General features: G+C 39.5%; 1 protein-coding gene and 1 pseudogene across 1 annotated transcript in view; both read left to right on the top strand.

Annotated features, from left to right (window-relative positions):
- Window positions 1-88: 88 nt before the first annotated feature.
- Window positions 89-25,116, top strand: part of LOC108515220 (coatomer subunit gamma-2-like) — a 71,744-nt gene continuing 46,716 nt past the window's right edge. The window contains exons 1-5 of the mRNA XM_017851914.1: window positions 89-295; window positions 954-1,006; window positions 1,558-1,638; window positions 5,935-6,006; window positions 17,617-17,696. Of these exons, the coding sequence (XP_017707403.1) occupies window positions 5,980-6,006; window positions 17,617-17,696 (107 nt within the window). The 5' untranslated portion in view covers window positions 89-295; window positions 954-1,006; window positions 1,558-1,638; window positions 5,935-5,979. The remainder of the gene's footprint in view (window positions 296-953; window positions 1,007-1,557; window positions 1,639-5,934; window positions 6,007-17,616; window positions 17,697-25,116) is intronic.
- Window positions 19,882-25,116, top strand: part of LOC108515221 (glutamyl-tRNA(Gln) amidotransferase subunit C, mitochondrial pseudogene) — a 6,756-nt pseudogene continuing 1,521 nt past the window's right edge.

Below are 25,116 nucleotides of genomic sequence, written 5' to 3'. Positions count from 1 at the left end.
AGCCGGCCCCTCCCCTCCCCTCGCGGCCGCCGGGGGCCTGCCCGTAGCCCCTCCCCAGGCATTGGAGCCTCCCTTCGGGCCGCGCGCTCCCGCCCCGGAGCCCGCGCACGCCCTGTTCCTGCTGCGGCGCATCCGCTCCGAGCCGCATCCCCCCTTCGCGCGGGCCCCCGGCGGGGGCGAGAGCGTGCGCGCGTCTCCGCGGCCAGGGGTACTGGTAGGGTCGGACCCCGAGTGGGAGCACCCTGTTCCCGGGACTGGGGTCGACGGCACAGGGTGTGTGTGGAGGAACATTCAGGTGCCTGGTACCTTATCGTTTTCCTGGGACCCCTGGCTCTGTCCGGTTCCCCGGGGGCAAGACTGTGCCGTGGGACACAGCTCGTTGAATGCTCAGGCGTCCAGAAGTGACCTGCGTCTTGATACCCGTCTTTAGTCCAGAGCAAATGGGGAAGATGCCAAGCATCCTCAAAAAGAAAAATTCCCAGTGTTTGGTAGCATCTCCCACGGTGTGAGAGGGGGTTGGGTTAATCAACCTCCACGGCCTCTTGAAGGTTTACGTCTGTATGATTCTCTGGGAAACTTCGTTTCTGCCTCTCCTTAAGTGTTAGAAACACATAAACTAGTGCTTACCTAAGGAAATCAAAAGCACCCTACCACAATCTCATTAATCTTCGTTGTGGAAATGACACATTTGTAACATTCATGGAAAAAGAGGGCAGGGAAAGAAGACACTCATTTTGGAGAGGATTGCTGCAAAAAGAGAAGTCTCAGCTCTTCGAGTGTGGCAGTGACAGAGCCGGGATCAGAATGATTTCATTCAGTTTGTATGCATATTAGCAATGATTATCACTGTGCCATCCAAGTGTTCACTTACCAAGCATTCAGTACCCTTCTCTGGAAAATACATAAGTTTGTGTAAAACAGCTATTCAGGACATTATTTTGTTTTATACATAGGTAGTGGCTCAAATCCTTTCCAGCATCTGGAGAAGAGTGCTGTTTTACAGGAGGTATGACTGGGAAGCATTTTGTGCCTTTTCTATTCTGTTTTAGTGTGGTGGGTAGCGAATTCCTGGGCTACTGTGATCACAACACCCAAAATAAGGAACGTAACAGAGTTTAGGGAATATAGATTTAAGGGAAAAGGAAGAGGGGTTACTTGTCACAGGAGAATTTAGAGCTTATAGAAATGCAAAGACATGAAGACTGTCACAGGTTGGGAATCTTAAATGTAAGAAGAGGTGTTTAGTGCAAGATTATTGAAATCAGTTATCTGTATTAATGTCATTGTATTAGTATGATATAGATCAGTATTGTGATCCTTATTTAACTGGTATAGCCCATAAAGTTGAAGTAGTCAACCTAAGGGAATGAGTTAGAAAGTATAGGATGGAAAATCAAGGCCACATGTAATAATTTATCAGATACTTTAGTAAATTGAGAACTATAGACCATGTTGTTTGGATACTGTGATTAAAAATAGTCTGTATTAAAGTTGATTTGCTATAATCTGTGATAGAAAAGGTAGAAAAATAACAATGTTTTTTATGTTTTTTCATAGGCTCGTATATTCAATGAAACTCCAATCAATCCAAGAAGATGTTTGCATATTCTTACAAAGATTCTTTACTTACTAAACCAGGTAAATTACTTCTATTTTCCTCAGATAAGTGTGTCCTGGAATAGAAATACTGAAGATTCAATGAAATATTTTCTGGAAAGTGTAATTATTTATTTATTTCAAATTCACTTAATTTTAACATATGTAACGTTTGGTTGACAAAATAATATGTAAGACTTGAGTACGAGAACTATGACATATATAGGTTGAGTATACCTTATTTGCAGTGCTGGGAACCAGAAGAGTTTTGGATTTCAGATTTTTTTGGATTTTGGAACATTTGCAGAATACATACTGACTGTTCCTACTCTGAGTATCCGAAATCCAAAATGCTCCAATGAGTGTCTCCACTGAGTGTTATATTGGCACTCAAAAAGTTTCTGATTTTGGAGCATTTCAGATTTTGGATTTTGAGATTAGAGATGTTTAACCTGTACTTCTTTTTCATTCTTGAGATCCTAAACTAGTGATGCACGTAGTAGATTCTCAATAAATCCTTTGGTTTCAATTTAATGAGTACTAGTTAGAACATATTGTTTACATGTGTTTGGAGATCTTCTTGTTTTTCTGAAAATACAGTGCAAGATCAGGCAAACTCCAGGTATTTTCTTTCTTTTGTGTGTAATCATGATGTTTTAAAGCTTTGATTTTTAATATTCAGATTTTATATTTATTATCCCTACCTCACCATTGCTATTAAAATAATTCTGGGCAGTAGCTTAACCATTTTATGTGCCTCGATGTCCTTTTCTCTACATGGGGATTATGATAATACCTGTTACAGAGTTGTAATGACTAAATGAGATCATTAGTGTAAAGCACTGGGAATAGTACTGAACACATACATACATACTGAACACATACATAGTAAGCATTCAGGAATAGTTTTCCTTCCATCATTCAGCAAATATTTATTGCATAGCTGCTGTGTCCTGTGCACTGTTTTAGGTGTTGGGGATATAGCAGACAAAACCAGCAAAAAATATTTGCACTCATGAAATATGGATTCTGCTTGCTACTATTGTTATTAATTTTCTATTTCTTTTTTTTTGTTTTTTTTCCCCAGACTTAAAAAAAAACTCATGTAATGTCTAGGGCCTTAGAAAATATGATTTTGTTTCATGGATTCATATTCCCTCAGTAACAGTGGGGAATGGGTTCCAGGACCTCCATTGGATACTAAAGTCCATAGATGCTCAAGTCCCTCATACAAATGGTGTAGTATTTGCATATAACCTACACATATCCTCCCATATATTTTAAGTCATCTCTGTGATTATAATACCTAGATTATAATCTCTAGATTATAATACCTGGTACAATGTTAGTGCTGTGTAAATAGTTGTGCTGTATTGTTTAGGGAATAATGACAAGAAGAAAACATCTGTACATGTTCAGTACAAACCCAGTTTTTTTTTCCTTGAATGTTTTTTTTTTCGGGTCTGTTATAACTTTATTGATTTTATTTTTGCTTATCTTTTTTTATTATTATACTTTAAGTTCTAGGGTACATGTGCACAACGTGCAGGTTTGTTATGTATGTATACATGTGCCATGCAGGTGTGCTGCACCCATTAACTACGTCATTTACATGGTAATAATCTCCCTAATGCTATCCGCTCCCCGCCTCCCCCCTTCCACAGTAGGAGCCGGTGTGTGATTGTTCCCTTTACCTGTGTCCAAGTGATTCTCATTGTTCACGTCCCACCTTATGAGTGAGAGCATGCAGTGTTTGGTTTTTGTCTTGCGATAGTTTGCTGAAGAATGATGGTTTCCAGCTGCATCCATGTCCCTACAGAAGACACGAACTCCATGTTTTTTATGGCTGCAATAAGTAGTTCCATGGTATATGTGCCACATTTTCTTAATCCAGTCTGTCACTGATGGACTTTAGGTTGATTCTGCAGTCTTTGCTATTGTGAATAGTGCTGGCAAAAACTACCGTGTGGCATGTATCCTGTATACGTAGGGCAATGATTTATAATCCTTTGGGTATAATGCCCAGTAAAGGGATGGCCCTGGTCAAAATGGTATTTCTAGTTCTAGATCCTTGAGGAATCGCCACACTGTTTTCCACCAATGGTTCAACTAGTTTATGGTCCCACCAACAGTGTAAAAGTGTTCCCATTTCTCCACATCCTCTCCAGCACCTGTTGTTTCCTGATTTGTTAATGATTGCCATTCTAACTGCTATTAGATGGTATCTCATTGTGGTCTTGATTTGCATTTCTCTGATGGCGAGTGGTGATGAGCATTTTCTTCATGTGTCTGTTGGCTGCATAAATATCTTCTTTGGAGAAGTATCTGTTCATATCCTTTGCCCACTTTTTTCCTTGAATGTTTTCAATCTGAGGCTGGTTGAATCCACGGATTCAGAACTCATGGTTATGGAGGGCTGACTGGAGGGCTGACTATATATGTCTATACACGTATAAAGGGACACATAAAACATACATATATGCCATATACCTCAGGTGGTTTACATATGGTGCTAGGATAGCCATGGTTTCCAATTTGAATTATAAGGTAATATTTTATCTTTACTTTGTTTTGTGACTGAAGACCTCATTCAGAGATTTAATAAAGTTTTCTTGTTTACAAATGAGGACTAAACAATGAGCACATAGTTTTTTTTTTATTTTTTATTTTTGAGATGGAGTCTCGCTCTGTCACTGGGCTGGAGTGCAATGGTGTGATCTCGGCTCACTACAAGCTCCACCTCCCTAGTTCAAGCGATTCTCCTACTTTAGCCTCCCGAGTAGCTGGGATTACAGGCATGTGCCACCATGCCTGGCTAATTTTTGTATTTTTAGTAGAGACGGGGTTTCACCATATTGGCCAGGTGGGTCTCCAGCTCCTGACCTCAGGTGATCTGCCCACTGCAGCCTCCCAAAGTGCTGGGATTACAGGTGTGAGCTACTTGCCCGATCATCAAGCACATAGTTTTAAATAAAATATATCTGTTCACAAACAACATAATCCCTCTGTGTCGGCATATAAGAAACATTTAAAGGCTGGGCACGGTGGCTCAAGCCTGTAATCCCAGCACTTTGGGAGGCCGAGACGGGCGGATCACAAGGTCAGGAGATCGAGACCATCCTGGCTAACACGGTGAAACCCCATCTCTACTAAAAAATATAAAAAAAACTAGCCGGGCGAGGTGGCCGGCGCTTGTAGTCCCAGCTACTCGGGAGGCTGAGGCAGGAGAATGGTGTAAACCCGGGAGGCGGAGCTTGCAGTGAACTGAGATCCGGCCACTGCACTCCAGCCTGGGCGACAGAGCGAGACTCCGCCTCAAAAAAAAAAAAAAAAAGAAAAGAAATGTCAAATCTCAGGCCAGGCACGGTGGCTCACGCCTGTAATCCCAGCACTTTGGGAGGCCGAGGCGGGTGGATCACGAGGTCAGGAGTTCAAGACCAGCCTGGCCAACATGGTGAAACCCTGTCTTTACTAAAGATACAAAAAATTAATCAGGCGTGGTGGTGCACGCCTGTAATCCCAGCTAGTTGGGAGGCCAAGGCAGGAGAATCACTTGAACCCGGGAGGCGGATGTTGCAGTGAGCCAAGATTGCGCCATTGCACTCCAACCTGGGCAACAGGGTGAGACTCCATCTCAAAAAAAAAAGAAATGCAAAATCTCAGGCTTTACCACAGAGCCACTGAATCAGAATCTGCATTTTGGCAAGATCCCAGGATGAATTGTCATGCACGTTAAAGCATTTGAAGCTCTGATCCAAATCCTGTTTTTAGGGGCTTAAGCCAATATTAAGCTACATAGCAGCCCCTTAAGCCTAGTTTTTTTATACGATGAATCTGGTTCCTACCCTTTTGGTTGGTCCCCTTGTTGCCACTTTGCTGAGATTCCTAATAGATGGTTCCTTACATTTTAATATTTATTATGCTCCTATGACATGTTAGGCATTGTGCTGGGCATTAGATTATAGATGTGATCTCTGCTCTTAGGCAGCGTAATAATAATGTCCTATTGTGAGTGCTATAATTTTCTGCCTCATTGTAAACTACAATACTTCAGGGAGATTTAAAATAGTTTCTACTAAAAGGTTAGAGACTACTATGCTAGAACTTTTAAGCATGGTATGTGATACTGGATTATTTTAAATAAGGGGGGGTAAATGACCATGTGGGTTTACAGATTGAAAGCCAGAAAAATTGCAGAGGCAAAATGTTTACAAAGAAATTCTTTTTTCTTGAGTTCTAAAGGATTTTTGCAGAAATAGAAAATCCTGTGTGTGTATGTGTACATATATATGAATACATATTTTTTAAAGTTTAAAAATTGTTTTAAATTTTACTTAGGGTGAACACTTTGGAACAACGGAAGCTACCGAAGCCTTCTTTGCAATGACGCGATTGTTTCAATCTAATGATGTAAGTCTTTTTTTATTGTTTTTACGATGAGGAAACTCCTTTTATTTATTTTCCCCAGGAAACTAAGAGTGTTCTAAATTAGGGAGTGTTGCTTGAAATGTTTTAAACTATTTGACTGCTTATAAAACTTATAAATGTTCATTATAAGACATGAAAATGGAAGAATTAAAGAATGCAGTTGTAAAACTCTTCCTCTGCAGATCTACTGTGAAGTCATAAAGACTGTTAATACCTAGCTTCTGGCATGACACTGTAAAGGTGGACTGATAAAGAAGTCAGTGCGCATAGCTACCACATTTGTCAGTTGTTAGTCAAGTTTCTGGTGGGCCTGGGATTGCTGTTAGTCAGCGGGGCTGACAGTTGAGAAGAAGAGATGGATGTGGAGTGGGGAAGGGGAATAAGGAATGGAATAAGGAAAAAGAAAAATGAGTGCAGACTAAACCTGCCTCTCATTACCTTAGACCACCCTGACCTTCAGAACGTATGTCTGCTGCTTTTTGTCTGTCTTCTAAGTGTGGTGTACATTTTTCTTTTGCCTAGCCCTAAGGTAGAACCATATAGGGAAGGTAATTCTGGGATATCTATTTTCCAGCTTTCCATTAACATAAATTCGCCAAATCTTGCAGTTTTTTGGTACGTATTACATATCATCACACGTCACATTTTGCGTCAACCCCCAGAACCTCCTGAGATTTGAGTCTTGTTACAGATCTAAATAATGAGAGGTTTTAGGAGTAGATCTTCAGGAAGATCAGCAGTCCCCTGTAATGCAGCTGTGTCAGGGGAGGCCATTATATACTCTACAGGCAAAGGGAGACTAATTTCCTCACATATGGGATAAAGGACTGACGCTTCTACTGGCAAAAGATGTGGCAGAATTTAGGAGTTTGGGGTACTTGGCTTCATCAGAGTCTGCCCGTGTATCCTCATTCCACTTTTCAGGGCCCCATTCTTTGCCAGTCAAGGTCCTAACTTTAACATAAGATGTCCTGCAACAGTGTGAATTGAATTTGCATTGTAACTGAGCCACTGCAGGATATGCTTTGTAGAAATCTCAGCCCTGTGGCCACATGATATAAGGCTTTCTTATGAAGGCAGTTCATAGATTGCTGGTCCCCTTACCCAGATTTGAGTGGTGCATTTAAAACTCTGAACTCATCATTTTCTTTTCTTGAGAAAAGAATTCTCCAGTGTACCTAGAAACAACTAATTAACCCATTATACAACTTATTTTTACTAAAATCTTCTATGGCATCATCTACTTAGTTACTAAAAGCTTTGTCTTCTGTAGGTCCTTGTCTGCAGATAATAATTTTAAATATTTTGCCACTGCATGCCATGGACTACTAGTAGCCCCTTTGTCATTGGAAACTGGTCATTAATACCTTCAATCAAATCAGAGAAGCAACTTCAGGTTCATATCTTTAAGGTCTTCTTTCCTTTTAACCACTTCCTGTACCAGAAATTCAGGGCTCAAACAGGGAAACAGAACTACTATGAGTATTGTGGAATTAGGTGTTTATTAGAGGAATTAGACTAGAAAACTAGGCAGGTTGAGCTGCTGGAGTGGGGTTCAGACGGAGGCTGTTACACAAGTCATGGAAGGCTATTGCCTCTTTTGTGGCTCTGCTTTTGCTGCCAGGTGTCTTCCCAAGGCTGCGGTTACTTAGCGGGCTGGTAGTTGGGAAGAAAAGCTGGACATGTAGTTGAGAAAAGGAAGCAGAGTAAGAAAGAAACAGAACGAGGACAAACTTTTGAAGCCTGTAGCACAGAGGTTTATATTAAGAGGATGTGAAATTTTTTTGTAGGAAATGGATTAGGGAAATGTAGGATTGTTCGAAAGGACTAATAGCCTGTTGAAGTTAGTGCTCATGAATTTAAAGTATTACCAGGTAGCATGGTGAATGTTTTTCTCCAACTACAGCCTGCAGGTTAAAGCATTGAAGGCTTAGAGATAGGATTTAATCAGGATTGAAGTTTTGCCAGGTTAGTAAACAGAGGGAGAAACAAAGAAGTTGAGTGGTTGAAACATCGACTGTGGAATCTTCGGTTAGGAGGGAAGCAAGAACAGGGCTGACAGGGACAGCAAAAAGTTGATAGGATCAGTAGCTTGTAGGTCGAGAGAGTGAAAAAATTTTGGAGTCAGGAGTGTGAGTGCTTGGAAATGAAATTAGAAAAAGATGCTGTTACTGTTAGAGGCTGTGGCAGTGGAATTGGGTGATCATTGTAGGGAGGATGGCATCATTGGAGAAGAGGAGGTCAAGGAATGAAGAGGTCAGAGGTTTAGAGATACCATCTGTATGGGTATTAAAATTACCAATACTTATTACTGGGATTGTATTGGAGAGACAGTAAAGAAGGTACTGGTATTTTTTAAAAATAGGGGAAGTAACCTGGGTTTAATGGACAACCAGCAATGGTAGCAGGTGACATAGTATAAAGGCATAAGCTTCCCCACCTGTAGGCCTGGTGGTATGAGGGTTATGCGAGAGAAAACAGCCGCTGTTTCAGAGGGTTGCCAGAGGATCCCTGGGAGAGAGCCACATTTCAGTTAGAGAAAAAGATGGGAACATTCAGAGAAGCGTTTGAGAATGTAGGGGATTTTGCTGATGAAAGTGTCAGAGAATATAATGGCGCTGATTAGAAGGATGGAAAATGGAGTGAGACGAGGTGCTAACCCAGATGCAAGGAATAAGTCTGCAGGTTATGAATAATGACCAGAATATTTTAGGCTTTTTGAAGTGACTGAGGTAAGTAGCCATGTACAGCATGATGTGATTAGTTTTAATGGTTCCTTAGGCAAAATACGGAATTGAGGGAGTGATTGTTTTGGGGCAAAGAGAGGTAGAGATTTTGCCAGAAGCATGTGGAGCTCCTTCCATTACCAGCATTCCATTACCAGAAGGTTGGTATTCTTCTCTCCTTGTTTATATTAATACATGAGGATTATGTATGTTTTTTTCTATAATCAATACTTTGCATTTTTGTGTGTCTTTAAGTATAAAAATAACATCTTCATATTATTTTGCAATGTTGTTGTTGTTGTTTTTGAGTTGTCGCCCAGGCTGAAGTGCAGTGGTGTGATCTTGGCTCACTGCAGCCTCCACCTCCTGGGTTCAAGTGATTCTCCTGCCTCAGCCTCCTGAGTAGCTGGGACTACGGGTGCATGCCATCATGCCTGGCTAATTTTTTATATTTTTAGTAGAGACGAAGTTTCACCATGTTGGCCAGGATGGTCTCGATCTCCTGCCCACCTTGGCCTCCCAAAGTACTGGGATTACGGGTGTGAGCCACCACGCCTGGCCTGCAGTGTTTATAATTAATACATTTTTAAGATTTACCTGCTTGTTACACGTACTTCTACTCTATTTACTTTCACTACTGTATGGAATTCTAATATGTGAATATACAGTAATTCTATTTATCCATTCTCCCATTGGTAGATATAAGTTGTTCCCACATTTTACCTATTACACATGATACTACACATGACATTTATGTACAGAGTGAGACTTTTTCTGGAGTAGATACCTACAAGTGGAATTTCTAGATAATGCTTGTTTTTTGACAGTCACGTCAAATTGATCTGTTAGATTAGAGGTTGTATTAAATTATACATACATTGCTCCAGATCCTCACCATTTCTTATTGCCAGGCCCAAGTACATGCCATATTTGGAAAATATGATATGGCATCTTTTTATGGTTTTAATTTGCATTTTCATGATCATCGCTGAGGTTGAAACTCTTTTTATATGTTTAATAGTCATTTTGCTTTTGTCTCTGAATTGCCTGTTGATATTCTTTGTTTATTAAATTCCTCCCACTGACCTATAGGTTAAAATTTTTAAAACCTTTATAGTCTTTTTAAAAATGAAATAAGCTCTATTGAATATAACTTATAAAATTCACCAATTTTAAGTGTACAGTTTAGTGAGTTTTGACCATGTATAGAGTCATGGAACCACCACTACAGTCATGATATAGAAACTTTTCACCATTCCAGAATATGTCCTTATATCCTTTAGTTACTTATTCCCTCACCCGAACTCTAGCACTTGTTCTGCTTTCTGACTACGTAGTTTTGCATTTTCTAGAATTTCATTTAAATCTAATCATATAGTATATAGTCTTGTGTGATTTTTATGTCTTGTTTCTTTCACTTAGCTTATGGCTTTTGTGATCCAATTTCTTATATGTATCAGTACTTAGTTCCTTATTATCACTGAATAGTACTCCATTTTATGGAGACCGTCTGAGTGATTTATCTGTTTGAAGTATATGGATTTTGGTTTGTTTCCAGTTTATGGCTATTGTGAATAAAGCTACTAAAAGTATTCCAGTACAAGTCTTTGTGTGAACCTGTTTCCATTTCTCTGATTAATATCTAGGAGTGGTGTTATCGGATTTGCATTTCCCTAATGATGAGTATCTTAAGCATATTTTCTTTCTGTTTTGTTTGTTTGTTTGTTTGTTTGTTTTTTGAGACAGAGTCTGGCTCTTTCGGCAGGCTGGAGTGCAGTGGCGCGATCTCGGCTCACCGCAAGCTCCACCTCTCGGGTTCATGCCATTCTCCTGCCTCAGCCTCCCGAGTAGCTGGGACTACGGGCGCACGCCACCACACCCAGCTAATTTTTGTATTTTTAGTAGAGACGGGTTTTCACCATGTTGGCCAGGATGGTCTCAATATCTTGACCTCGTGATCTGCCCACCTCGGCCTCCCAAAGTGCTAGGATTGCAGGTGTTAAGTCTCAGTGCCCAGCCTAAGCATATTTTCATTTACTTATTTGTCATCTGTATATCTGCTTTGATGAAGTGTCTGTTAAAATTTGGTACCACTTAAAAAAATCAGGTTGTCAGCTGGGTGCGGTAACTCATGCCTGTAATCTCAGCACTTCGGGAGGCCAAGGCGGGCAGATCATGAGGTCAGGAGTTTGAGACTAGCCTGGCCAACATAGTGAAACCTGTCTCTACTAAAAATACAAAAAATTAGCTGGGCGTGCTGGCAGCCACCTGTAATCCCAGCTACTTGGGAGGCTGGGGGGCTGGGGCGGGAGAATCCCTTGAACCCAGGAGGTAGAGGTTGCAGTGAGCTGAGATCATGCCACTGCACTCCAGTCCAGGTGACAGTGCAAGCCTCTGTCTCAAAAAAAAAAAAAAAAAAAAAAAATTCTTGTCATCTTACTGAGTTATAAGTTTCTTTATATATTCTGGATAGAAGTCCTTTATCAGATAGATGTTTTGTAAATATTTCCTCCCACTCTGTGGCTTGCCTTTTCATTTACTGGACTGTTATTTTTTTTTTTTAAGTATAGTTTTACATGCAGTAAAATTCATCCTTTTGAGGGTATTGTTCTATGAGCTCTGACAAACACATACAGTGGTGGTATCACCACCACAATTGAGATTTAAAACATTTCCATCTCCTTAAAAAGTTCCCCCATGTCTCTTTATCATCTACTCCTCCTTGCCTCCCTCAGCCCCTGGCAATCCGTTATCTCCTTTCCGTCCTTATAAATTTGCCTTTTCCAGGAAGTCATATGAATGATACCATATTGTATGAAGCCTTTTGTGAGTTTCTTTTCAGTTACTTAGCATGATGCATGTGAGATTCATCCATATTATTGTTTGTATCAGTAGTTTATTTTTATTTTGTCGTCCTATTCCATTGAATGGACGTACCTCTCTTTATCTGTTTGCCAGTTGAAGGATATTTGGCTTGTTACCAGTTTTTGGAGATTATAAACAACATTGCTATAAACATTCATGTTTTGATTTTTGTATGAACATACATTTTTATTTCTTTTGGATAAATGCCTGGGAGTGGGATTGCTGGGCCATATGTAGGTGTGGTACATTTAACTTTGTAATAAACAACCAACTCATTTTTCTAAAATGTTTGTAATCATTCCCACAATCACTGTATGAGAGCTGCAGTTTGCTCTGCGTTCTGGCCAGCACTTTGTATGGTTGTTTTATTTTGTTTTAATTTTAGCCATTCTGATAGGTGTGTGATGGTATCCCTTTGTGTCTTAAATTTCCATTTTTCTAATGGCTGATGATCTCAAACATCTTTTCATTTGTATTTTTACCTTCCATGTATCTTCTGTTGGTGAATGATTTGTTAATATCTTTTGCCCATTAAAAAAACTGGATTGCTTATTTTCTTATTATTGAGTTTTAAGAGGTCTTTATGCATTCTGGATACAAATCCTTTATCAGATGTGTTTCACAAATATTGTCTCTCAGTATGTGGCTTATGTTTTTATTTTCTTAAAGTCTTTCAAAGGGCAGAAGTTTTAAATTTTGATGAAGTCCACTTTATCAAATTTTTTTCTGTTACGGATTGTGCTTTTTATGTCATATCATAGAAATCTTTGCTTAACCGAAGGTGACAATGATTTTCTCCTGTGCTTTTTTCCTGGGTGTTTGTGGTTTTATATCAATTACCTTATGATTTATTTCATATTAATTTTTGTATATGGTATAAAGTAAAGGTTGGTTTCTTTTCACCTCTTTCCGCTTCCTCCATCCACTCCCTCTTCCTTTTTTTCTTTCTTCATTTTCTCAACACATGGTTCTGGAACAACCTTGCATATCCATATGGAAAGAGAAAGGGGAGGAGGGGGAGGAGATGATGAAGGTGGTTTTGTTTCATTGACCTATATGTCTATTCTGACTTTAGCTCTATGCTGTCTTGATTAACTATAGGCTTAAAATCTACTATAGGAAGTTTTATAGTGCATATCTTTCTATTTTTCAAAATTGTTTTGGCTTTTTTGGGCCCTTTGCATTTCCATGTGGATTTTAAATATATGTTATGTATAGATAATATAGAAATAGAAATAGACAAATTATATTATATATAATATAATCTTTTTTTTTTTTTTTTTTTTTTTTTTTTTNNNTTTTTTTTTTTTTTTTTTTTTTTTTTTTGAGACGGAGTCTCGCTCTGTCCCCAGGCTGGACTGCAGTGGCGCTATCTCGGCTTACTGCAAGCTTTGCCTCCTGGGTTCATGCCGTTCTTCTCCAGCCTCAGCCTCTCGAGTAGCTGGGACTACAGGCGCCCGCCAACATGCCCAGTTAATTTTTTGTATTTTTAATAGAAACGGGGTTTCACCGTGTTAGCCGGGATGGTCTTGATCTCCTGACCTCGTAATCCGCCCGCCTCGGCCTCCCAAAGTGCTGGGATTACAGGCGTGAGCCACTGTGCCCAGCCTAATATAATCTTTTTATATAGATATAAAAAGCCTGCTGGAACTTTGATGGGGCTTGCATTAAATCTAAAGAGCAATTTTAGGAGAATGGACATTGTAGCACTATTGAGTTTTCTTCTTTACAAACATGGTATATATCCCTTTATTCAAGTCTCTCTAACTTCTGCCAGCAGTATTTTACAGTTTTCAGTGTACAAGTCTTGCACATATTTTGTGAAATTTATCCCTAAAGTAGATAGTATTTGTACTGTTTATTGGTAGTCTCTAGAAATTCAATGAACTTTTATATATTGACCTTTTTCTTGTGATCTCCTTAAATGTTTGTTAGAGTTCACTATTGAAGCTGTCTTCTTAGTGGGAACGCTTTTCGGGGTTAATTAACTTCATTAAAAAAATGTATATATGATGCCATTCAGGTTATTTGTTTTCTTGAGTGTACTCTGGTAGTTTGTATCTTTCAAGGAATTTCAGCTGAATTGTTGAACTTTGCATAAAGCTCTTCATAATATTCCTCCATTCTTTTAATGGCTGCAGAATCCTTAGTGATGTCTCTTCCTTCATTCCGATATTGGTAAATTGTATCCTCTCTCTTTTATTCCTAGGAAGCTTGTCTAGGGATTTATAAACTTTATTGATCTTGTCATAGAACCAGCTTTCTGTTTCATTGATTTTTTATTTTTTATTTTTTTATTTTTTATTTTTTGTTTTTTTTTTGTTTTGTTTTTTGTTTTTTGTTTGAGACGGAGTCTCGCTGTGTCGCCCAGGCTGGAGTGCAGTGGCGCGATCTCGGCTCACTGCAAGCTCCGCCTCCCGGGTTCCCGCCATTCTCCCGCCTCAGCCTCCGAGTAGCTGGGACTACAGGCGCCCGCCACCGCGCCCGGCTAGTTTTTTGTATTTTTAGTAGAGACGGGGTTTCACCGTGTTAGCCAGGAGGGTCTCGATCTCCTGACCTCGTGATCCACCCGCCTCGGCCTCCCAAAGTGCTGGGATTACAGGCTTGAGCCACCGCGCCCGGCCTCATTGATTTTTTAAATTAATTTTTCTCTTCCAAACTAATTGTGCAAAAAGAAAAAAAAAAAGCTAAAACATCAAACCAAAAGAAGGGGAAAAAGAGAGGAAGAGACACATAGATCAAACAGGACAAACAAATCATATAATGACCTGGTAGATCTAGACCCAAATATATCATTATCCACATTAAATGTAAATGAAGAGCACAAAGATCATTTATGAAAAGTTGACTGTATATTGAGCCATAAAGCAAGACAACAAATTTCAAAAGATTGAAATCATGTAGACTGTGTTCTTTATTTACAATGGGATAGTGTTAGAAATTAATAATAAAAGAATAACTAAATCAGTCGCCGTTTATTTTGATAGTAAGAAATTTTTTTTCTGTTTTGTTTATAGCCATGGTAAAGTAAATGGGCTGGATTTACCCTGCTACTATAAATACCTAGAAAATCAAACAAAATTTATGATGTAACATTTTCAGACATGGGGTAATAGGTATCCCAGGACTGTGATCTGAAGAAGGGAAACTAGGTCAGTCCTAGGATTGTGCTAGATCATGGCCCGGAAACAGATTACAGGCCTAGCTCTCTCTCAGAGCTGAGAAAACGAATGTAGGTCAGGAGCCAAGAAAGCTCGAATTTGTGAAGCAGAATACCAAAGAAGAAGGAGCAGGAGAGAAAAAGAGGGCGGGGGAGAGAAGGAGGGAGGAGAGGGAGGCATTCCATGATCTGCTGAGGACTGTCCCTTGAGTCTTTGGTTAAGTAAAAACTGATCTGTGTATGTAAAAAAGGAAACTACTGAAAGCTAAAGAAAGAATCTGAAAAACAGGGCTCCAAATAGTTTGTATTCCCACCAGTGAGAGTGGAAAGACCTTGTATTGCATAAGACATCTGGTATAGTTCTCAAAAGGAAACCATACATAAGTAATTATTACCTAAGTAATGGGAATATATTATAACCTTACACTAAAACTTTAAAAAGCCCATAAGTAAGCCTCAAAGTGGGGGGTGGGGGTGGGGAACACTAGTCCTGGGTAACCTTCCCTCATGACAGAATAGAGTTCAATACTGTGTAAGATCATACAACAAAATAATAAACTTCACAATGTGCAGCATCTAGTAAATTATCAGATATACAAATAAACAGGAAATATTATCTATAAACAGGAGAAAAATGGATCAGCATACACAAACCCAGAAATGATAAAGGTGATGGAATGAGCAGATGATGTCATTAGAACAACTATTAACATGGTCTATATGCTTAAGAGTGTATAGAGAGGCATAACAAGAATAAAGCATAAAATAGGAGAGATACAAAGAGATCCAAATACACTTCCCAAAAATTAAAAAAAAGAAAAGAAATATATAAAATGAAAATTACACTACATGAGGTTAATAGCAAATTAGAGATGTAGGACAAACAAACAAACCAACCAACCCCAGGGTTATTGAAGACAGCAGTAGAAGTGGTCCAGAATAAAGCAGAGAGGAAAAAAAGACAGACTAGAAATAAACAGAGCATCAGCAACCTGTGAGATAATACTTTGGAAGTTTTGTTTATCGTTTATACTCAAAATTGCAGTGGGTTTTTGACTTATCAAAATCAAATACTCAGATCTGTGTTTTCCCTACTCATGGGAAATTCGGGAGTCTTAGGATACTCTGATTCCTTATACATACATGAGTATATCAACATATATATGTGTATATATGCATACACACATGCACATTTACATTCATATATTCTATGCTATCATTTTCTTGTGAGTCTTGTTTGTTCATTGTGACTTACTCATGTCTTTAGCACTTTTTAAAAACTCTTCATTCCTTGCTCTATTTCTGAGTTATCTGGGATGATTTTCCTTATGCTTGAAGAATATAACTTTGAGAATCTTATTTTCCTAGACGTTAGATACTATATCCCATGCTAGTAAAATCCTTCTGTGGCTATGAATGTTTGGTTGTGTTCATTTCTAGCATCTGTGAATTTCTCTTAATTTTGTCCTTGGCTACACATTTAAAATTTTTGTTTCTATTTTATTCAGCATTTCTGTGTATTTGTTTATGCAGTATGTTTTAGTGATTAAGAACACATTTTTTGCCAACGTTTTGTATTGTTTGTCTTTTGAATTTTCACCATTTTCGTGGGTGTGAGGTAATTTCTGAAATGTGGTTTTAATTTTCATTGGATAAGTAATTTTACTTCCCTGATGACTAATAATGTTGAGCCCCATGTTTTGTGTTTTAATGAAATTTCTTTTGTATCTCTTGTTTTCTTCTGCTTCTCACAGAACTTTTTTTTTTTTTTTAAATTGGGGTGGGGTGTTCCTGAAATTTTGATTCTTATTTTTTGTTTTCTTCTCATAGTAGCTTTGATCTGCCCCATGTGTGTGCCCATACTGACTTTCTGTGTGTGTGTGTGTGTGTTTTGTTTGTTTGTTTGTTTGTTTTTCTGTGTTTAATCACCATGAGGATCCTTGCTCTCTTCTCTTTCCTTAATGGGTTCAGTAGTATCAAGGTTTTCTCCATAGCTTGGCCTCTGGAGCTGCGTCTGATGTATTTGGGTTTCTCTGCTTAAAATAAATTTGAGGTTACTCAGTAAGGACAGACTAGAGGAACCTGGGGTCTGGCCGCTGCCCATTTATCCATAGTGTGTGAATAAATCAGAGATCCAGTTGTGTTGGGGAGAGTAGATGGAGCATTGTTAGCTTAGTACTTACTTGGATCCAGGTATTCATCTAGAAATCTCATTTAGGGTTCAGGAGAAAGCATTGGTATACACTGAATTGAGGAAAGTGCAGAGTTTGCCCATTTATCCCTACATATTTTTTAAGAACTTAAAAAATATGTTTTCCAGGAGCAAGCCTTTGATTAACACTGTACCCCGTCTCTACTAAAAATACAAAAATTAGCCAGGCGTGGTGGCAAGCACCTGTAATCCTAGCTACCTGGGAGGCTGAGGCAGGAGAATTGCTTGAACCCAGGAGGCGGAGGTTGTGGTGAGCCGAGATCGTGCCACTGCACTCCAACCTAGGCAACAGAGTGTAACTCCATCTCAGAAAAGCAAAACAAGACAAAACAAAAAACCTATGTCTTTGGACTCAAGCTATCAGAGTCTTAGTTTGTATCTCTCTGTAGAAAGATCCATATAATTGAATTTTTAAGTTTTTACCTTTTGTGACAGTGCATCCGTTGTGTTTAGGAAATACTAGTATTCTGAATATTTTCTCACCCAGATATTAATTTTTTTTTTTGGTAGATGAGACTCTTTTAAGAATATCTTTCTAAATATATATCTACTTGGGTTCCTCACTTCAGATAATTTAAAAAACCATTTCCTTATGAATAATCTGTTATCTTTTATAAATAATTTTTCAGCAAACATTGAGGAGAATGTGCTACCTTACCATCAAAGAAATGGCTACCATCTCTGAGGATGTGATAATTGTCACAAGCAGGTATGTGAATGGTCAAAATCTAGGATGAGATACTTACATATTTAGTGGAATATTTGCTGTTTGCTCTCTGTTGATTTTATTTTTTGACCATAAGCCAATAGGAATTTAAAAGAATATAATATCTTAAAGCATTCTTTTCTAAAATGAAGTTTTCATCATGTGAAAGCCGTCCTTATCTGATAAAGCAAAGGAAGAAGTTACAAAAGATAATATTGATAGATTTGAGTGCATAAAATGTTCATAAAATAGATAAAACTGGCTGGGCGCAGGGCCTCAAGCCTGTAATCTGGGATTACAGCACTTTGGGAGGCCGAGACGGGCGGATCATGAGGCCAGGAGATCCAGACCATCCTGGCGAACACGGTGAAACCCCGTCTCTACTAAAAAATACAAAAACTAACGGGGCGAGGTGGCGGGCGCCGGTAGTCCCAGCTACTCGGGAGGCTGAGGCAGGAGAATGGCGTGAACCAGGCCGGGCGTGGTGGCTCAAGCCTGTAATCCCAGCACTTTGGGAGGCCGAGACGGGCGGATCACGAGGTCACGAGATCGAGACCATCCTGGCGAACACGGTGAAACCCCGTCTCTACTAAAAAATACAAAACTAACGGGGCGAGGTGGCGGGCGCCGGTAGTCCCAGCTACTCGGGAGGCTGAGGCAGGAGAATGGCGTAAACCCGGGAGGCGGAGCTTGCAGTGAGCTGAGATCCGGCCACTGCACTCCAGCCTGGGTGACAGAGTGAGACATCCGTCTCAAAAAAAAAAAAAAAAAGATAAAACCAAAAAGTAAGTGATAACATGTACACTGAAATAAAATATTTACAACAGATACATCAAAGGCTAGCATCTGTAATATATAAAGAACTTTTAAAAAGAAACAAGTGATAATTCATCAAATAACCAATAAAAAGGATCTAAATGTCTTTAGATAGTTGTTCTCACTAGTAACCAAAAAACATAAATTAAAAATTCAAGAATGAGGTATAATATTTGTTATTCATCAAACTGGCAAAAAAGCAAAAAGGCAGTATTCAGTAATTGTAAGGGAGACATACTCTTGTACAAAGGAGACGGAGTAAATTGGTTCAATTTTTCTAGAAAGCAATTTAACAACATTTGTTGAATAATTGAACGGTTTTATCCCTTTGACCTAGTAAGGCCACATCTGTGGAGCTATCCTTGGAAAATAATCAGACATAACACAGAAAAACTTACATATATTGATGTTTGTTGCAACACCATTTACAGTAGCAAAAAGGACAAAACAACTTATGTGTCTACCGTTGATAAAATTATTTAATTAACCATATTGTCATGTTATAAAATATTTTAAATTTTGGAGATATTTTTGAAACATCTGATATTAATAAATTTTCGTAAAGTGCTAAATGGAGATTGGAGTCAATCTACGTATTCCATATAGTCTCACTTTAAAGAACATTTTATGTGCTAGACGTGGTGGCTCACGCCTGTAATCCCAGCACTTTGGGAGGCTGATGCAAGTGGATCATCTGAGGTCAGGAGTTCAAGACCAACCTGGCCAACATGGTGAAACCCTGTCTCTACTAAAAATACAAAAAAATTAGCCAGGTGTTGGTGGCATGCCCCTGTAATTCTAGCTACTTGGGAGGCTGAGGTGGGAGAATTGCTGCAGCCTGAGAGGCGGAGGTTGTGATGAGCCGAGATTGTGCCACGGCACTTCAGCCTGGGTGATAAAGTGAGACTCAGTCTCAAAAAAAAAAAAAAAAAAGAACATTTTGTGTGTATATATATATATATATAAAGTATGGATAGAAGTTACACAGACTTTGGATGGTTGGGATTGTGGCTGATATTTGTTTTCTTTAAACTTTTTATAATTTGCAAATATCCTAGAATAAGTATATATAATTTATAGTTCTAAGTGTATAATAAATATTATTTTTAAAGTAGTTGCCTTCTTAATTACTATAACTCATTGAAGTGAATCTGGTTTTGTATAACAGAGTAAATGTTTAGAGGAGGGTGCTTGTGTTTAACCTGTAGTGGTGTGGAATGTAGTTTCTTTTTTTTTTTTTTTTTTTTTTTTTTGAGACGGAGTCTCGCTCTGTTGCCCAGGCTGGAGTGCAGTGGCCAGATCTCAGCTCACTGCAAGCTCTGCCTCCTGGGTTCACGCCATTCTCCTGCCTCAGCCTCCCGAGTAGCTGGGACTACAGGCGCCCGCCACCTTGCCTGGCTAGTTATTTGTATTTTTTTAGTAGAGACGGGGTTTCACCGTGTTCGCCAGGATGGTCTCGATCTCCTGACCTCATGATCCGCCCGTCTCGGCCTCCCAAAGTGCTGGGATTACAGGCTTGAGCCACTGCGCCCGGCCTGTAGTTTCAATTAGGAAAACTTTCAGCTGAAAATAACAGAAAAGCAGATGTAAACAGTGACATAAACAGGATGGGAGTTTATTTTTTCTCATATAACCATAAGTCTAGAGGCATAGAGTAGCTGGTGTTGGCTCAGTCATTCAGCAATGTCAGGGGTAGTGTCTCTTGAATTCTTTGGACATTCTCCATTATTGCAAAATAGATGCCCGAATTACTGGCAGTGTACCACATTCAAGGCTAGAGGGGTACTGGGAAGGAAACCAGGGAAGGCCATGCCATCTGCCTCTTTTATCAGGAATGCAGTATCTTTTCCCAAGGCAATTTTTAGATTTCACTTGGCACAACTGTGTTATATGACTATCCTTCGGAAGCCAGGAAAGTGTTTAGTATTTTATAGCCCAAGTATTAGGGACAGAAAAGGGAAAAGGGGTTGAAAATGGGTGTTATCTAATGGTATCTACCACAAGTAAAAAAACAAATAAACAAAAAAACAGAAAACCTTCAGTTAGATTGCTAGATTCACTAATATTTTGAAAAATTTTAAATAAATTAGTCATTGACTGAGAGTTTTTTGTTTGTTTCTTTTAGCTGTCAATACTTCCCTCTGAGTTTTGCTAGGCTACCTTGAATTATGGTATATTTCTATTAATAGTTCATTTTAAGTGATCAGTAGGTGTGGTAGGCAGGATAATAGTGACCCAAAGATGTCCATGTCCCAATTCCTAGGACCTGTGAATATGTACATTACATGGCAAAAGGGAATTACGATTGCTAAACAGCAGATAGGGAGATTATTCTGGATCATTCAGGTGGGCACTTTAAGGACTACACTTCTTGAAAATGAAAGTGGGATGCAAAAGAGATGTCAGTAAGAGATGTGATGATGGAAACAAGGTCAGAGATGCAGTGTTGCTGTATTTGGAGATGGGGGAAGAGGGCCATGAGTCAAGGAATGTGATAACCTCTAGAAACTAGAAAAAGCAAGGATTCACCCTTCCAGCCTCCGGAAAGGACTGTAGCCGTACTGATATCTTGATTTTAGCCCAGTGAGACCAGTTTTGGACTTCTAACTTACATAACTGTAAGATAAAGAAATGAATGTTGTATTTTCCTCTAAGTTTGTGGTGCTTTGTTAACAGCAGCAATAGAAGACTAATGCAGATTTTGGTACTGGAAGTGGGGTGCTGCTATAACAAATACCTGAAAATGTGGAAGTAGTTTTGGAACTATGCAGTGAGCACATCTGGAAGAATTTTGAGGTGCATGATAGAAAAAGCCTAGATTGCCATGACAATAGAAATATGGATGTTAATGACTCTATTAGACTTAGACAAAAGTGAGGAGCAGGATAGAGAAAACATTTACCATCTTAGAGAATATTTAAATCATTGTGAACAGATGGTGGAAATACATTAAAGGTGCTGACTCAGAGGAAAATGTTGGGAATTGAAGGAGAAGGGATCCCTATTATAGTGGCAGAAAGCTCGGTAGGCTTGTGTACTGCAATTACGTGGAAAGGAGGACTTAGAAACAGTGAACTTGGATGTTTAACTGAAGAGATTTCCAAGCAAAGTGTTGAAGGTGTGGCCTAATTTCTTTTTGCCACTAATAGCAAAATTTGAAAGTAGAGAAATAAATCAAGAGGAGACCTGTTAAACAAAAAGGAACCAGGACTTGATGATTTTGGAAATTCTTAGTCTACCCAAGTGGCAAAGGGTGCTAAAGTCAGGAGTTTCACTGTCAGGAAAACGTGCTCTAGAGAAAAAGCCAAAGGAGTCACTGTGCAACCTTTTGCTGAAACCTCAGAAAGATCAAAAGGTCAGAGCATTCACTCACACGAAACGCTGAAGAGATCAAGGGATGTGACTTGTAGATTCCCTTAGCATCTAAGGAGAAGCCAGAAATAGAGATGGGATGATCTAGGCAAGATCTGTGGAGGAGCCTCTTGTCTAATGGAGTGAGTCTCTGTACTTATACAGTAGACCTGCAAAGTTTTTGAGAATTCTATGTCAGTAGCAACTCAGAGGGAGAGAGAGAGGATGAAGTGAAAGACTCAAAGAGGAGGCAAAATTCCTCTTCATTTGTGGACCTATGGAATTAGAAAAGAAATGAGAGTATGAAGTGAAAGAAAGCTATCAGAGCCCCAAAATTCTACAGGCAGGAAACAAGCCGGTAGAACTACTCAGCTTTAAATACATTCTGGTTACTCTTTATGAAAAAGGAAGGATGACTCTGAGGGCAAAGGGGCAGTCCTGTAGGGTGGAACTGAGAACTTTACAGAATTCTGCCCATGCAGAGACGTATTCCAGGTTGCCTAACTGGATTTCAAAATTGCTTGGGATCAATGACGTCTTCCCTTTCACTTTCTTTCATTTTGAATGGGAATATCTGTAACTATGTTCTATGGCAGTCCCGTCCTAGTATTTTGGGAGCAGGGGATTTCTTTTCTAATTCCATAGGTCCAAAGATGGAGAGGAATTTTGCCTCAGGGTGGATTATACCAAGAGTGTCACCCATACCAAATTTAGATTTTGATAATAAGATTGAGATTTTTGAATCCATGAGATTTAGATGAGACTTTGGACTTTGAATTGATGCTGCAGTGTGTTGAGACTTTGGGAGGATCTTAGAAGGGGGTGAATGAATGTATTTTGCTTGTGAAATGGACACAGCCCTAATGACGCAGTGATTTTAACCCAGTGAGACTTACGTTGGACTTCTGATCTACAGAACTGAAAATAATAAATTCATGTTGTTTTAAGCTACTAATTGTGGTAATTAGTTACAGCAGGAATAGGAAACTAATGTTATAGATGACCTTTCTGTATGCATAGAAAATTTGTTGGCTTGGCAAGAAACCATGGAGATTAAAAAAACCTGAAGGCACATACTTCACAAAAGAATATATGCAAATGGCCAATAAGCACAGTGTTCTCAATATTATTAGTCATCAGGGACATGCAAATTAAAAATCTTAATGAGATAGGCTGGGCGCAGTGGCTCATGTATGTAATCCCAGCACTTTGGGAGGCCAAGGTGGGCGGATCACAAGGTCAGGAGATCAAGACCATCCTGGCTAACACGGTGATACCCCATCTCTACTAAAAATACAAAAAATTAGCCAGGCGTGGTGGCAGGTACCTGTAGTCCCAGCTACTTGGGAGGCTGAGGCAGGAGAATCGCTTGAACCCGGGAGGCAGAGGTTGCAGGGAGCCGAGATCATACCATTGCACTCCAGCCTGGGCGACAGAGCGAGACTTCGTCTCAAAAAAAAAAAAAAAAAAAGAAAATCTTAATGATAGCATACCCACTAGAATGGTTAAAACAAAAAAGCTTGACAATACCAAAATAAAAAAGCCTATTCCAGTACTGAACATCTGGAACAATTGAAACTCCTATACACTGTAGATAGGAATGTAGAATGATACAACCACCTTGGAAAAGTTTTGGCAGTTTCTTATAAAGTTAATTATATACCTGCCCTGTGACCAGTAATACCCCTTCTAGGTATTTACTCAAGGAAAATGAACACATATATGGCCACAAAAAAGACTGTACAAGAATGTCATAACAGCCTTATGAGGGTTCTTCAAAAAGTTTATGGGAAATGTGTGTTATGAAAAAATATCCATGGAGTTTATATTAGTCCATTTTCATACGGCTATAAAGATACTACCTGAGGCCGGGCACAGTGCCTCCCACCTGTAATCCCAGCACTTTGGGAGTCCGAGGTGGGGCAGATCACTTTAGGTCAGGAGTTTGAGACCAGCCTGGCCAACATGGGGAAACCCCGTATAAAAATACAAAAATTAGCTGGGCGTAGTGGCGCACGCCTGTAGTCTCAGTTACTCAGGAGGCTGTGACAGGAGAATCGCTTGAACCTGGGAGGCAGAGATTGCAGTGAGCCAAAATCACACCACTGCACACCAGCCTGGGTGACAGAGTGATACTCCATCTTAAAATATATATATATATATATACACACACACACATATATATATATACATACACACACACAAAAACACACACACACACACACACACATATATATATAATCCGAGACTGGGTAATTTATAAAGGAAAGGGGTTTAATTGACTCATAGTTCTGCATGGCTGGGGAGGCCTCAGGAAACTTACAATCATGGCAGAAGGGGAAGCAGGCACATCTTACATGGTGGCAAGAGAGAGAAGAGAGTGAAAGCACAGTGAAACTGCCATTTATAAAACTATCAGATCTCATGAGAACTCACTATCATGAAAACAGCGTGGGAGAAACTGCCCTCATGATCCGATTATCTACCTCCCTCAACACGTGAGGATTACAATTCGAGATGGGATTTGGGTGGAGACAACAGAGCCAAACCATATCAGAGTTCAAAATTTTTTTGCACTAAAATATAAATTCATGACTAACTTGTTAATAACATGTCCGAACAGTATCTAGCTTGAGACACTAATACATCCGTTTGAAAAGAATCCATTTCAGGCCGGGTGCGGTGGCTCAAGCCTGTAATCCCAGCACTTTGGGAGGCCGAGACGGGCGGATCACAAGGTCAGGAGATCGAGACCATCCTGGCTAACATGGTGAAACCCTGTCTCTACTAAAAAATACAAAAAACTAGCCAGGCGAGGTGGCGGGCGCCTGTAGTCCCAGCTACCCGGGAGGCTGAGGCAGGAGAATGGCATGAACCCGGGAGACGGAGCTTGCAGTGAGCTGAGATCCGGCCACTGCACTCCAGCCCGGGCGACAGAGCGAGACTCCGTCTCAAAAAAAAAAAAAAAAAAAAAAAAAATCCTTTTCAGACCAGCAACAATTTTGCAAAATTAAAGCAAAAAAAAAAAAAGAATCCATTTCAGAGCAGCATCAATTCTGCTAAAATTGAAGCAAGAACAAATATTACATTTATGGTGAACTTTGGGTAGAAGAATGGTGAAATTATTGATGTGTTACAAAAAAGCATGGCAGTAGTGACCCAAAGAAATCAGCAGTTTACAAACGGATAAGTTGTATTAAGAAGGGATGAGACAATGTTGACCACGAAGCCCTTCATCTTCAGCAGCAGACCATCT

Source organism: Rhinopithecus bieti, unplaced genomic scaffold, assembly GCF_001698545.2.
Source record: "Rhinopithecus bieti isolate Rb0 unplaced genomic scaffold, ASM169854v2 scaffold_35253, whole genome shotgun sequence".
NCBI lineage: Eukaryota > Metazoa > Chordata > Mammalia > Primates > Cercopithecidae > Rhinopithecus > Rhinopithecus bieti.
Note: the sequence above shows the minus strand (reverse complement) of the source record. Positions and strands in the feature narration are given on the sequence as shown.